General features: G+C 51.5%; 4 protein-coding genes across 4 annotated transcripts; 1 reads left to right on the top strand and 3 right to left on the bottom strand.

Moving 5' to 3' along the window:
• Positions 1–1,633: 1,633 nt before the first annotated feature.
• On the bottom strand, positions 1,634–6,167 carry NTE1 (phosphatidylcholine and lysophosphatidylcholine phospholipase; the record flags this gene model as incomplete). The annotated part of the gene is made up of 2 exons (XM_064873642.1): positions 1,634–5,879; positions 5,926–6,167. 2 exons carry the CDS (start codon positions 6,165–6,167, stop codon positions 1,634–1,636), a joined length of 4,488 nt encoding a protein of 1,495 aa, XP_064730746.1.
• A 5,032-nt stretch (positions 6,168–11,199) lies between these two features.
• On the bottom strand, positions 11,200–11,828 carry SYS1 (Integral membrane protein of the Golgi; the record flags this gene model as incomplete). The annotated part of the gene is made up of 2 exons (XM_064873641.1): positions 11,200–11,527; positions 11,578–11,828. 2 exons carry the CDS (start codon positions 11,826–11,828, stop codon positions 11,200–11,202), a joined length of 579 nt encoding a protein of 192 aa, XP_064730745.1.
• A 422-nt stretch (positions 11,829–12,250) lies between these two features.
• PMZ80_005219 (uncharacterized protein) lies at positions 12,251–12,689 on the top strand (the record flags this gene model as incomplete). The annotated part of the gene is made up of 2 exons (XM_064873640.1): positions 12,251–12,502; positions 12,567–12,689. The coding sequence occupies 2 exons, from the start codon at positions 12,251–12,253 to the stop codon at positions 12,687–12,689; spliced, it is 375 nt and encodes a 124-aa protein (XP_064730744.1).
• Positions 12,690–12,847: 158 nt separating this feature from the next.
• On the bottom strand, positions 12,848–14,317 carry COG5 (Conserved oligomeric Golgi complex subunit; the record flags this gene model as incomplete). Its single annotated transcript, XM_064873639.1, has 1 exon — positions 12,848–14,317. The coding sequence occupies one exon, from the start codon at positions 14,315–14,317 to the stop codon at positions 12,848–12,850; it is 1,470 nt and encodes a 489-aa protein (XP_064730743.1).
• Positions 14,318–14,936: the final 619 nt, after the last annotated feature.

Genomic DNA, 14,936 nt, shown 5'->3' with positions numbered 1-14,936 from the left:
AGAGCGAGAAAGAGCCTCACATTTTGAATTGGATATGCACGTGCTGTAATCTCAGTGGCGCAGCAGGTCTGCGCTTGGGACATGAGCAAGAATCTCGAAGTCGAGAGAATCGGTTCTGTTTGCATAGTTCTGGTGGATACACATGTAACAATCTTACGAAGTCTACGAACATGGAAGGAACACAGCCTTGATAGACAGCTAGATACGTAATTCCGGCCGAGCATACTAATGGCATGCAACATGTTCATGTTCGTCCAAGTCCAGGGCACTGCGCTTTTACCGTGCCCAGTTCTGTGTCCTGGCGACTGACCAAGCTCACTTGTGACAGAATCGATCCAAGACCATGACCAGAATGTCCGTGCATTCGCCACTGAAAGCGCGACACAACCCGAATCTGAGACAGCGATAAAGCAAGCACGACCACCGATGCACAACCAACAGGCTGAAACAACCGTCTCAACCCCTCAAGCACGTCAACATCACAAGGCAAGGCTCAAGTGCAACCGACAGACCGACTTTCCCCAACCTGGAGCGTGCTATTTCCGAAGATTTATGGCAGGCGCGGGTAACTGACACTTCGATATGGAACGGCAGGTATGATTTGTATCCACGACGCAAGCACGCCCAAAGTATTAACTAGGTAGCACCTCGAAAGCAAGCCAGCCGGCAAGTACGACTCGCATCGAGTGCACGATGCAGCATCGTCGATCCGGCATATATTGAAGAAGGCGATTGGCATGGAGGGTCCAAGCGAGTACTGTACCGCTCATCCATCCAGACCAGAAATCAATTGTAAGAGGCAAGCACAACCGATCCCATACGAAAGAAACGCGCGTCACGAACAATAACAACAGCAAATTAAATTGAGTCAAGACAGAAATGCCAATATCAGATGTGGCTATTATACTATAGCAGTGGGAAGAACGAGTGCAACACATTCATTCATTGATCCGTCCATGCTTCAGATAGGCCGCGTTCCTCCGCTTGCTTGCAAGACCAACGTGCGTCGCTGAGTCCACGATACAAGCACCCATGATATGCTTTAGCCTTGAGCTTTGAGGCCCGACACCAAAGCACACCGAAGACGCTATGCGTCTTCAAGAGTCGGTGTCAAAGTCAGAGTCAGATTCTAGTGAGCACGACGGACATAGGAACTATGTATGAACGGTGGACGCTGGACAGTGAAGGCAGAAGCGATCGAGTCACCATTGCACTCACAGTACATAGCGTGACAGGCAGGATCGTTGGATACCGTGATGACAGCATGGTCACGAGAGGAAGACGCGACCAGAACGAAGACTCGTCCGCACGGGGCAGATGCGAATTGTGGGGTATTTCCATTGAGGCAGGAGCGGCTGATACGCATGCCTGTGGACTAGGAAGTAGAAGCTGCTAGCTAGGTTAGATATATTCGCGGTGAGCGGCATGCATACATACTACATATAAACAAGCACGGGGTGTGTTACTGGATGCGAAGTGAATAGTCGAGATCAGTCTCCAGCTCTGGAACCGAGCTATCCTCTATCTATTATCTATCATCATATTAGAGGCTCCAATCAACCAAAGCCATCGTCTGTCGTTGGCCTGATATCGAACAGTTCATCACACCAAGACATCGAACACCCATCTCTCCTCAAATACTCGCCCTCCTCGGCGCCATAGTCCTCCTCAACTTCGCCTCCTCCCCCTCCCCACTCTCCCCCACCCTCTCCCACGGCGTCACCAACCCCTCCAATTCCCCCTTATCCCTCAACTCACTAAGATACTCCTTCGCATACGCATAGCCAACCTCATATATCTCCTCGAACTTCGCAAAGTCGAGCGTCGCATACGCATCGATCGGCGGCCTCATGTACAGAACACCGGGCGTGTTCTTTGCTCGTTCGAGGGCGTCGACACTACTCACGTACGCGAGGCGTCCTTGGATCTCGGAGAGGGAAGGTGGGTTGGGGACGTTAGAAAAGGGATTCCAGCGTTGCGCGACGGCCCAGAATCCGCTTAGGGAGTCACCGAAGGCTTGCGGGGCGTCGTCGTCGAGGGAGCCGACGTCGATTGCGAAGACGAGGTCTGCGCCGAGGGATTTCATGTGTGAGACGGTTAGGTTGTCGATGTAGCCGCCGTCTAGGAGCATGCTGCCTTCGTCGCAGATGGGTGGGATGAGGCCCGCCAATGTCATGCTCGCGCGGATATATCGCCATGCGTAGCCGCTTGTGTGGATCTCTGCTCTTGACTTGCTGATGTTGGTGGTGTTGCAGTAGAAGGTGAGCCAGAAGTCTTCGATCTGTGAGTTGCCGAATGTCTTGAAGATGCCGCGGTTGAATTCGTGGCCGGTTGTGTAGGAGACGGAGGGATATGTTAGGTCGAGTGCGAATCGCCACATGCTTCCCATTCGGCCGGCGAAGCGCTTGGCTCGTCCGTACATGCTGACGACTTCTGCATCGCGGGCATAGAGGCCGCCGATGAATGCGCCGATCGAGGTGCCTCCTACTATGTCGACTGGGATGCCTGATTCTTCTAGGGCTCGGATGACGCCGACGTGAGAGATACCTCTTGCGCCACCGCCGCCAAGGACAAGGCCAACTGAGCGGCCACAGAGTCTCCGGGCTAAACGGTGGAAGTCGCCTTTGAAAGGTGTGTCGGCTGAGAATAGTGGTTGCTGCCGTATCCGCCGAGATGTGTACTTTTGAATCTCGGCTTGGAGGACCTGCACACGCTGCTTTATGGCAGTCCCGAAGCGACGAGGACGTGCTGGCACCGCTTCAGAGTGCGTCCGAAAGGCCATGTGTATGTGATGATGTCCACCATTGATCCACGTCCTGTTTCGGAGCCATTTAGACGTCAAGCCGGGTTTGGAAAATTTCTCCATATGCAACAGCACAAGGTCTTTTCTGGCAGTCGTTTTCATGCTAAGAAGGAATCTTTCGTATTCACCCATACTTGGCGAGCTTTCTGCCAAGCCAATAAGCAAGATGCAATCTGCTTGTTTGATGCAGGTTTGAGTCCATGGCGAGTTGACGTTCGTGTCTGCAATGTACAACACCATACCGTACTTCTCCTCAAGATCGGTGAGATACTCGGATAATTTGAGCTTGCCCATTCGATTGAAGGCATGGCGTCCAAGATGGTTGAGGACGATAGCTTGGTTCAGCGAAGTCACACCGTTCGGCACTCCGATCTGAGTCAGAGATGTCATCAGGCGGTTACCAAATTCAACAACTGGTACGCCAGCCGTGACGGGGAGAACGGCAACCGTCCTCAAGTTCAGACTCGACGTCGATGTGTCACTCAAAGCGGCTCTCTTTCGCACCCGGGCATCCTCTCCGGCAGGATTTTCAGTCAGCGCTCGCATCCGCTGGGCAATCAATTTCGAGATTTGAATGGTAATGCTAGGATGTTCTTGTGCAAGACTGTTGAATAGTGATCGTGGGAACTTTGCTAACTCGGTATCTCTGATAGCATGTAGCGTGGAAGGTCGCGTGCCCTCAGTCATGACTTCAAGCTCGCCAATACTTTCTCCTTGCCCATATTCGCCCGTCGCCCGTATGCTCCCATCAGCATTCTCTTTCACCGTACGCAGGCGGCCGTTCAGCACGATGTAGATAGCATCGCTATCATCTCCCTGATGATGTATCACTTGACCAGCATCAACTTGTACCCACTCCAGTGCAAAGTCGATGTGCAAGATTAGTCGAGGCAGCAAGGTTGTTAATCGCTTGGCCATGGTAAGCAGAAGTATTGGATACCTTTCGGCAACTCTTTCGAGTGACGCCCGAGGCAAGAATCCCACATACACATCTGTTTTGGCCATGACATCTGTCAGCGAACGATATGATGACAAGGTTCCAATGTATCCTGCTACACCGCCTGGCTTGACCAGAAACAATGACTTCTGGACCTGGTTTTTCTGCTCTTGATTTGACTTGGGCACAGAAGATGCTCTATTTTGAGCTGTCTTTGTCCTTCGAAGTGCCGGCATTCGTTTCTCCTGCTGGGTTGTGATGGTCTGACCATTTGCGGATCGTCTGCTCTCCTTGTCCTCCACAGGAATGCTTACATCCAGGAAGCCGTCAATGACATAGTATACACCAGGATTGCGCTCGCCTTGTTCAACCAGTACCGAGCCCTTAGGAAAGAACACGATCTCTATATCATCAATAAGCTCATCATGCAGATTGCGCGCATTGGCACCACTGAAACTCGCCACTGAAGATGACATCTGTGACTCTGTGTCCCCGTCTGCAGAGCCAGGATAAGAATCCATGAATCCAAAAGCGTTGTTGAACACTGCGGTCTGTCTTCGGTGATCATAAGAGACTAAGCGTGGAGACTGTTCGACAGAAGCGCCCCCAGTCTTTCGGTTCACATCCTTTGCATTGACATCCAGCCCGAGTGCTTTGACCATGCAGTCTAGAATAGATTCGCGCAGAACATTATCCTCGTTGCCAGAGTCCTGCCGTAAGAGCGATCCGTCTTCGAAAGAGGGCCTGATCATGCTCTTTTCTCTGAACGTGAGAGGACTTTGCACGCCACCAGCTCGAGCATGACTAAGGTCAGATGTCAAATTCCATTGAGGATTGCGCAGACTCATACTGCCAGAGCGTCCAATCTGCCTTGTGGTGGAGGAATTTGTTGCGAGATCGCCTGCGTTGACGTCGGAAGAGGTATTGCCGTCTGCGTTTGTTGATTGTTTCCGGGCTGATGCCAGTCTAGCAGCTAATGCAGCTTCCTTCCGCAGACCACTCGATGATCTGCGCCGATTTGTGACCGGGTTGTGAAGTGCTATGCCTTTCGTGATGTCTTCACTACCTAGACGTTCAATCTCTTTCGCAAATTTGTCTCTCAGCCGTTCAAGGGCGCCTGCTCGTAGATGGTTTGGCAAGTCATAGCTAGCGTACTTATTCATGAGCTTCTCAATTTGCAAGACTTCTGTGGTAAGACCGAGATACTGATGTGCTGTAGATAGCGTCACTCTATGAAGTCTTGTCAAAATAACCTGGATGATGTGTGCTGTGGCCTTCGGATACACACGAGTCAATCTCTTGAAGGCACTGTCAGGAATGACCGCAATCGTTGTATCGACCATAGCACGGGCAACAATATCTGGGTGTACTGATTTCGGCTTTCGCACTTTCCGCCGAGGTTGCGTACCTCTTTGATGAAAGTAGTCTTCTTCGAAGGCCGCTTCTAGGTTCAAGGGTGGGACGCTTGCCAGCTTAGCATTCCGGGCTCCTTGCGGCGATACGTGGTTGTCGTTGATGTCGTCATGCGCCGGGGTTGTTGAAGAGGTCGCACTATGCATCATGCTGGGTGTTTGGGGGTTGGTAAAACCATAGGCTGAGGGCGGCCGTGAGGGCTCCTCATCGAATTTCAACCTAATGTCTTCAGTGAAAAGAGACAAGATGGAAAATAGCGAGGACAGGGATGCTCCGTTTTTGACCTCTGTGAGCAGCTGGTAACCCTGATTCCCTTCGTGGTACCCACTATCCTCGTCGAACAGATCGAGCCTCTCTCCGGATGCTGTCGTGGTCTCCCTCGAGCTCTTGACGAAGATCTGCATGAGACCATCCACCACAAGGCAAAAGCCCTTCTCTTCCTCGAGTAGTAATGTTTCTCCCGCTATGAGCTTCTTGGTCTGCATTGTACGTGTGAGCTCGTGAAGGACAGGCCTCTCGAGGTAGCCAAACACTTTGATAGCATTGAAGATGTCATCAAAGTATTGATGTAACCCAGGCTTCGAATCCCCATCGGCGCTGTCCGGGAACAAGTCGATTTGAGGCTCTTTACGGTGCGGTTCTTGGGGCAGTCGTGTGTATACATTGAGGAAACGGTAGCGGATAAACCAACTGATGGTAGAACCCACGAGGAGTGCGAGGAAGAGCCTGCCCATATCAGCAATTTGGCCCGGAGACAGACGAAGGAGCTCACAAGGTCGTGAGATTCATGGTGAAGGTAAGACTTCTATTGAAGGTATTGAAGAGCCAGGCGGGCAGAGTAAAGGTTGTGAACCCCGCCAGCCATACCATAAAACCAGGCACGAAACTCAACACCAGGTAGACAACATGACCTATAGCAGCGAGAACGCTCTCGTTGGTGCTAGTGTCGATCGCAGCATGAGTGACTATGGCTGAAGCAGATGGCTGCGAAGTGGTCGAGACATTCGCAGCCATGTTGAGAGCTAGGGAGGATGGCACTCCCATAGAAGAAACCGCGATTTCGGATAAGCAGGATTACACATAATTCTCCTCAGCTATTCTCTAGCCTCGGAACTGTTGCGAAAAGCATTGCATTCATCAGACGATAGTCGCAATGGCAGTGAGCGAACGACGATGGTGAATCGCATGCACGTGAAAATGGGTTGAAGATCAAGCACATGCAAGCGCGGGCGCGTCGATCCTGCTACTATTACCGCAATTAAGCCGAGGGTCACGTGAGATTAGCGGAAGTGAGTCCGGGAGCCTCGCGCTGCTAACAGAGCGGTTGTTCGGCAAACTTGAACTGTACTCATACACTTCGTTTATAGTGGCACACTAACTTCGCTTGATAGTGGCACGTGTGAATGACGCAGTGTACAGTTGACCGACAACTGCTCTGCCTGAGAACACCGGTCAGCGGAACATGCGTCACAGGGATATTATTAGATTAGGGTAGCAACGACCAAGATGAGAACAATGAGACCTGCCATCCTTCAACTTGCAGATAACACGCACTGAATCCTCCCGCAAATATTCTCCGCTTCTACTTGGCAGCGCCAAGATGGAACATCAGGATGCTCAAGCTAAGATGAGAAAGGTTAGAACCACAAAACAACCACCCTGAACTTCCGAGCTGAAAACGAAACTCCGCTAATATACACAATAAACCCAACTTTTATCCAGTACACCCAAGCCTCAGTACCAGCCATTATCGACAATTCGCCACCAAGCCAGCTCAACCATCCAAGCAATAGCACCACCCCAAAAAGCCCAAAGCATAGCTCCAATCCCAGCCGCAATATATACCACCCTCCTGAAATGCTGAGCATCGCATATGTGCGGGTATGGCACGTCGGGGATGTCATGCTCCAAAAACTTGCAGAGCGGCCCCCAGCCTTGACTAGCCTCATGTATCAACAATCGGTCTGCTGGAACAACTTGCTTCACCCAGTCATTGTGTCTTTGTTAGACATCAGTTGAGTCAGTGCGAAACGCTCGCGCACCATCGTACCGCGTAGCGTTGACCTCATCCCAGGCAGAATGCAGAAGATGCAACGACATACGAAGAGAAGGCACCACGGACGTCATTGCTTCGAACCAGTAGGTCTTGGTCATGCCGATGGTGCTGTTGAAGGATGTACGCCATGCTTTTGCAGATTTGCGAACAGTGAGAATGAACTATTATAGGTGATTGTCAATATCGCGTTCTGACATAGCAGTGGATGGACACAGGGGGGGTACCAGGAACTAACCTTTGCATCAGGATACATGGCTGCCAAATCATCGGCAAGGGCACACGGCGGAAAATCAACGGTGGCATCGAAGCCGCCGTTTTCGAAGATCCCTCGGATTATGGCTTGACGCTGAGCCTTGTCCTTCGTCTGAAGTACCTGAATCCAACGTCGACCTTTGTGATAAGGGAATTTGTCCATCACGACATCAGGTGACATCGCGAATAGCCGAGAATGTCGAGACCGGCCTGAAGGGATGTTGTACCGGTCCTCTGCAGGCCTACGCCGATGACTTTTAGTGTAGGTTTGGGTGTCTCCTTCTGGGTACCCGTGGTATCGTGTGCTGCAGTCGTGGCTGTCGCGACTCTGTTGATCGTTTTCACGACTTCTTTTGTTGTGTGATGCTTGTCTAGGAAACCCTCATCGTGCGAGGTTTTGGTGCTGAACAATCCGCTCAATGGGAAGCTGGTGAGATACGCGCTCATGGTCATTGTATGCTGTTTCTCGTGAGATGGGAGCAGACTCTGCCTGGTAGGTAATCAATCTGGTGTATGGCGAACTGGTGGAAAGGCCGAGGAACAGAGCCTGTGTTATATGCATTTGGCCTCAGACGCTGCCACCCCCTTTCCTTCCTGCCCTCTCCCTCTCCCTCCCCCCTTTCCGTCACCTTCTTGAAAACGATAGCGATGCGAGATTGCGCCAGTGAGGCTCGCCGTCGATTCTGAACGTGACATTCATCTCGACATGCCAAGACAAATCATTCGCCCAGACTATCCAGGGAGGGTGGATAGGCTTGGCATTCAGTTACAAGGTACAAGCTGCTTTTCACAGGGCTGTGGCTCCACTTCTCAAGCCTTTTAGCAGGCGGGCGTGGAGCGCTTATTGTGAAAGACAAGTCCTACACCTTGTACTCAATCCATGGGCCAGGACTAAGGATCAGTATTCAATCTTGGTTCCCTTTAGGATCGTTCCTGGTGCCGCCCACTACACCGGCTTGTGGCAAAGATTGTCCATTTGGTGTTGACGTTCGAGACCATATTGCCGGCGATGTAACCTGCCAGACAATTAGGCAATGACTTCGAGGCTCGGTTCAAGGGGGACGACATCAACAAGCTCGACTGACTTGTACCTGACCCTAGGCGTGGCGTCCACGTTTCATCCTGACTCTCTCTGAGGTACACGAGACAGCAAGGTAGTGCATCGAGATAACAAGATGAGTGACGCCGTGATCGCCTTTCGAAAAACATTGGCTTCAGCCCGACACCTCACTTGATGCATGATAACGTCCAAATTCCATCATGAATTCGATTGTGCGATGCACTAAATATGGCATCCAAATATCTACTGAGGTGCTCCAGTGGCTTCTGCGCAGTCCTTACAGAAGTTACGATGTTCAACGAAACCGTATCTGCAGCCGCCAATGTTCCAACCATGGTCGTCACACCCTCCGCTGGAAGTCGCACCTATCGACCTTCCAATCCCTTGGAAAAGGCGAAACTGTCTAAATCCACCAACTCTATTGTCGGCTAGATATCTAAAGACATCGCTGGCTGAACATCCAAGGAGGAAGAAAGAACTTAGGCTACTTAAAGTTACGCCTCCTAGGCACGACAACCTCGATGATCGAGAGCTCCAGCTCCTGGCGATGCAATCCATTCGACTCTCCTATCATGTAACGGCCCGTTCGTATTCCTTCTCCGGAACGGATATCGTTAGGTGTCATTGTTATCCAAGCAGGGCAGGACCGACAGGAATGATGGATTCAACACATAGATGGGCAGCTAGTGCAACAAATACCTCCTCTGATTCTACCAGATCTCTATGTATACAGTCTTCACCAGGACGAACATACCATAAACACAACAACATCAGCCCTAATTTCGACTTCCTAAGGCTGCGCTGGAAGCTCAATCCAATGTCGTCGAACCGAATTGCCAGAGTGGTCACCGCATCTAAGCAGCATCTTCCTTCCGCGCTCTCCTACACATTCACTTTTCCCCACCAACAACCCGTGTGGTTATCATTTCTGCATCGCCAATGGCGCACTCCAGGGACCTGCGACGGGCTACCCTACACGCGTGACTTCTCCACTCATTTATGCCAATTCCACCGCAGCTAAGCCAGGTACCTGATCAACCTAAGTTGCTTCTTCGCTTCCTCGCACTCGCACTCGCATCCTGTTCGACGTCAGGGATCATTACAGTAGTTGTCTAAGCGGAAATGTTTCGACAAACGAGCCACCACTGAACGAGCGCCTAAGCAGGGTAAGGAGAAAGATGCCGGTAGTATACTCCTTACATAAAATCGATAGGTAGGTAGGCATTCGCCAGGGGCCGTGGTCGGGAAATGTGAGGTGAGGTGCCTTAGGCCGACTGCCATGTAACATACAGTACCATTCTGTATCGGCACTAAACAATGAAGGTGGACTGGCCAAGCTGTCGACCCCTCGACACTCCCTAGGTCCCAGGCATGGGCACCGAATCGCGGTATTATTGTGTAAACACTACGGCTGTAATATACCTACGAGCCACAGCAGGAAGTCCCCACCACCACTTTTGAATCAGTCAGTCGAGGTACTGTAGGCGCTCTCCTTGGTCAGGCTAGTGAACGAGGTTTCGAACCATACGCGATGCAGTATCCTGCACTTCAGTTTCATATCATGTGACGTGCGTAGGATTTGATTAGTGGATATGCACAAGACGCGGAGTCCTGGACGGCTGATGAAAGAAACCTGATTGAGGTAGTTGACAGTCACGGGTATAAAACTCGAGTAGGTCCAGGATGAGAGGTTCGAGATCTCCGAAACATTGGGTTCGCCGCAAATTCCCACCGCACGCAGGTCTCAGGGGGTACCTATTCGGATCTCTTTATTCGATAGGCGATCGTAGTGACCTTGAACCTCGAACCTCTAAACTATTCGTACTTAGGTAAGCCTAAGATTGAGTCAGTTAAGGAGCAGAGGTGGTGTAGGTACCAGGATCATCTACCTAGACTCAATAGTACTGTTCTCTATTACGTTAGCTCACGCAGTTGGTACTCAGCAGCTTGGCTGGTCACTGGCGATAGCGAAAGTGGTCACTGTGCCTAAGGCCACCGTACCTGCGACAGGGGCCCGAAGCGAGGCGTCGGGCTGAGATTCTCGCTTAACTACACCGGTTACACCTGATTTGCCGGAATTGCAAGTCGTTTTAGCCGGCCACAATCAGTGCTGGCCAGCTTCCAATGCTAGCTCTGCTCTGCTCTATAGCGGAGCGGACAGAGCAGAGCTCGTCGTCCTGCCGCCCCGTTCCAGCTCTTCAGAGCAGAGCGGAGTCGCTAACACCCCCATAATGGGGTCAGAGAAGCCAAGAATCAGGCCGTCAGTGTCAGCGGCGACGAGCCTAGCTCTGTTTAGTGCAATAGGCCAGAGTAGAGCTGACCTTGTCGCCAGCTCCAAAGCTGGCCAGAACTGGCCACAATGGCATAACATCTCAAGCACACTGCTTCGTGTGTGCAAGTCTAGACCACCTCGAGTGATCGGTAGTAGGTACCAACATTACTTGTGGACAATGAGGACACTCGGGAGGAGCCCGCTTGTGAATAGAATACCTGGGGGGAGCGTGTATCCACGGGCTGGAGTAGAACTCACGAAGGTGGCACTGCAGCATCCTGAAGTATGCTCTTGGTTGCCAGCCTCAGGCAGCACATGTAGTTGCGTCCTTCATCATCGTATCGGCCGTCAGTTGAGGTGCAGAAAAAGAACAGGTCGAAGGCCCATAATAGTAATCCATACCATTTCACGTCTGACTCTCCTCATCCCTCTGCCCTACCATCTCATACGAAGGTCCCGCAGCACTTCCATTGACTTGCGTCTTCTTCTTATTATTCTTACCCGGCGTCGGCATACTCGGAAAAGAAATAGGCTGCATCTCCCTATACCGACAAGCCCAAACCCCCAAAGAAACTAGTAACGCCGCGCTCGCGATCTGTAATCCCCACCATAGCAGGTTCGTCGGTATCGCCCTTGTATACACCGACGTAATAAGCAAATGCAAGAAGTGTATCGTCAGAGCGAAATCCGGGACGAGTTTCGATCGTGATACCAGGAGAAGGAGTGGGATGACTCTGGGACACGTTAGCGTGCTGCATACTGATATGTAGATTGTATTGTGTACGTGAAGAAGGCGACCAACAGCCAGACAATGGCGATGAGCCAGCCGAGGGTGTTGTCGCGCTTTATATTGTTCCAGTCGAATACTAGTCCTACTGAGAAGTTCTGGCCGAATACTAGGACTGTGAAAATGAGGAGGATGAACGCGACTGCGTAGTAGGATATCTGTAGTAGCAGTATCGATCGCAGGATCTTAAGCGGAGGGAGCTCCGAGAGGGCGCCGGCTCGTGGTGGTCGTCTGCGCCGTGGTGGCATTTGTTATGAAGGAGTGAGTGTTGTGTTCGTCTGCATCGGTGACAGAGAGGGTCGTACGAGTTGTTCCGATGTAGCTACTGTCAGAAAGACCGGTAGTGGTGTTGTCATAAGATTATGCCGTTGAAAGAAAATCGTTGGGTGATGCCTGTCGTATCTGAAGATGCCACGATCGCATGCGAATAATGACCTCGAGAGAACAAGGAGCCCGAGGCCCCGGATGACGCGCGACGGGTAGCAATTTAAGCTTAATTTAGTGCCCGCAGCTCGGAATAGACCCGCAAATAATCGTGTTCAGCTTCGACGTTGCCATCATCGACGGGGAGCATAACCAAATCCGCAGGTCCAATCCATCGCACATCAAGGTTTACTTTACCATACTCCTGTACACTTCACCGCAGTACCAACAACAAAACACAATCAACATGGCATACGGACTCCCAGACTGGCTAACAGGCTCATCGAAGCCTGAGCAACCAACAGCACAGAAGACAAGGGACGGTGGTCGCATTGCACCAGATCGGAACTCAAGAGAACTATGCTATGAATCGAGAGATATCTTCTTCGAGTGTCTAGACAAGAACAACATCCTGGATGCGATAAGAGAAGATGAGAAATCGCGGAAGGTGTGTCCGCAGGAAGTGGCGGACTATGAACGCGATTGCGCCAGGTCATGGGTACGTCGCCAATGAGGCATCTGATGCTCTAAACATACTCCGAACTGCAGCTGACGATCTGTAGATAAAATACTTCAAGGAAAAGCGTATACAAGATTGGAAGAGAGATCAGACGATAGCACAAATACAGAAAGAGGATGCGGAAGCAGCACGAAAAGCGAAGGAGGGAAGGAGAGGCTTCTTCTGATTGTGATGGGTCAACGACCACCAGATGAACGATGTGCGGAATGTACCAAATTGATGTACCACAATGTACAAAAGACCTTCGATAGACCCCGGATTACGACGCATGACTGCATGTCTCTTATCATAGATGGAGGATCGAACGACTACTCTTCTTCACATTCATCTGTTCAGCGGGCCAAGAACGCTTCCAACCATGACAGCAGCTTCCCTTTCCCAGTTGCCGACAACCTCTTCGTTGCCACTCATACCATGACCCATGAGTGTAGCAGGCATCCTCGAGCCTCGGAGAACGCAATCTCGAATCTCCGACCGGACCGCATCTTTGTTGCTCCGTAATGTCCTCACCGACACGCCTCCCCTATTGATAATCTCCTGCACCTTCGGTGTCAACGACGAAGCCAAAGACCGCCAGAAATACGAAGCCAACGACGACGTATCCAGCGCGCTCAACAGTGGCTCAAGCAGGTTCTCGTCCTCACTTGCATCCTCTCCGTCCTCAACATCCAACTCCTCAAACTCATCCTCAAACTCATCCATCTCCTCATCTTCCTTCCCACTCTTCCTCCTCCTCCTCTTCTTCTCCCTCCCCTCCAACAACAAATGCTCCGGCGGCCTAATCCCTCCAAGCAAAACCTCAAACGCAATAACATTCTGACACCTCGCACTAGCCTCCAACAGCGCCCTCTCCAACCCCGGCAACTGCCCCAACCCCTTTCCAATCCCTCCCGCAGAACTCATAACCGCACTCTGCAAATACCCCTGCAACACCCTGATCAAATACTCCCCCTCAAACTCCTCCCTCTTCATCTTCCTCCCCCCTTCCAGCCTGGGCGCAGGACTAAGCAACCAAAGCACATGCACCGCACTCGTAAACCTCCCCCTCGTCTCCTCCGCCTCCTTATACGTAGACCCCACGCCCACAAGCCCACTCACGCTAAATTCCCTCACCACCCGTCTCGCCCAATCCAACACCCTCGCCTCTCCATCTTCAAAGATTCGTCCTCTTATCTGCTTCACCAGATTCACCCTCCCCAACTCCGCCGCATCAGCCCCACTCATCAACTCCCGAAACTCCAACACAACGTTCACAGCCTCCACTATCCTCCCATGCTGTTCCCTACCCACCGCAACAACGCCCAACCCACTCTCCCCCAAAAGTCCCTCAAAATTCCTCGCCAACCCAACCACCCTCTGCACACCCTTACTTATCCTCACAAGTCTCAAACTCCGTTCCGCACCAACACGGGTCCGTTCCGCCCGTTCATACCTTCCCAAAACCTCCCCCTTTAGCCTCTCAAAATCCCCAACCAGCCTTACCCGCTCCTCCTCAACCCGCACCAATATCCGCTGTGCCGTCGCGTTCTGCACCTGCGTATACCGTAAAATATCGAGCGCAGAGCGGGACGTCAGGGTGTGAATGGAGGTGTCAATCTCCTGTAGGTCGAAGAGGGTTTTTTGGAGGGGGGTTGTGAGGTCGACTAGGGCGTCTGAGGGGGTGTTGGTATTGGCGGATGTGGTATTGACGCTGCGGACGAGCTCGTTGGCGTAAGTGTGCGGTGTGAAAGTTGGGGAGGTGAGAGATGAGATGTTGATGTAGGTTGATGTTGTGGGGAGGGTGGATGTTGTCATGTTGACTCCAATATTCTACTTAACGAAGATCAAGTTGATGTTGAATCCCGAAGCTGATCCTCTAGACGCGTTTGAACCGTGCCGGCGCCGACTGATGGGTGCTCTGATTCCGTGGCCTTGGAACTATGCTTGTCCTTATCCTTACTCGTGGAAGGATTGGATTTTTTAGATTTAGTGATGTCGCATTCGGACCGTCGCCGTGTCTTTCTGGGTGGAGTGGGCAGCAGTGGGCGATGTGCCCAATTAGGAAGTTTTTTTGTCTAGTGGCAAGTGGTTTTGGTCGGATTTCCATCTGACTATTTTGCGTGATGCGTTGACGAAGCGTGCTCCCCTTGTCGTCACGACGAAGCGGTACATGGTAGGTAGCACTTCGTGAGTCTTGTGCAGTGTGGTTAAGATGATAGGTTAAGGTGGAGTGTGGTGTTTGTGTTGTAGCCTGATTCAGGCATCAATCGGGCAGGCAGGTCGAGGCAGGTATGTATACTAGCTTGACTACCTAGGTACTCACGAGCATAAAACCGCCATGTAAACGAGGGAGATAGAAGTGAACGCGAATCTTGCTTAGAACATGTCATAACGCAGAAAGGTCTGGGTGACATTGCTCTGACTGACTAGCAAG

The sequence above is a fragment of the Knufia obscura genome (genome assembly GCF_036327395.1).
Source record: "Knufia obscura strain CCFEE 5817 isolate CBS 148926 chromosome Unknown scaffold_5, whole genome shotgun sequence".
NCBI classification, from domain to species: domain Eukaryota; kingdom Fungi; phylum Ascomycota; class Eurotiomycetes; order Chaetothyriales; family Trichomeriaceae; genus Knufia; species Knufia obscura.
Note: the sequence above shows the minus strand (reverse complement) of the source record. Positions and strands in the feature narration are given on the sequence as shown.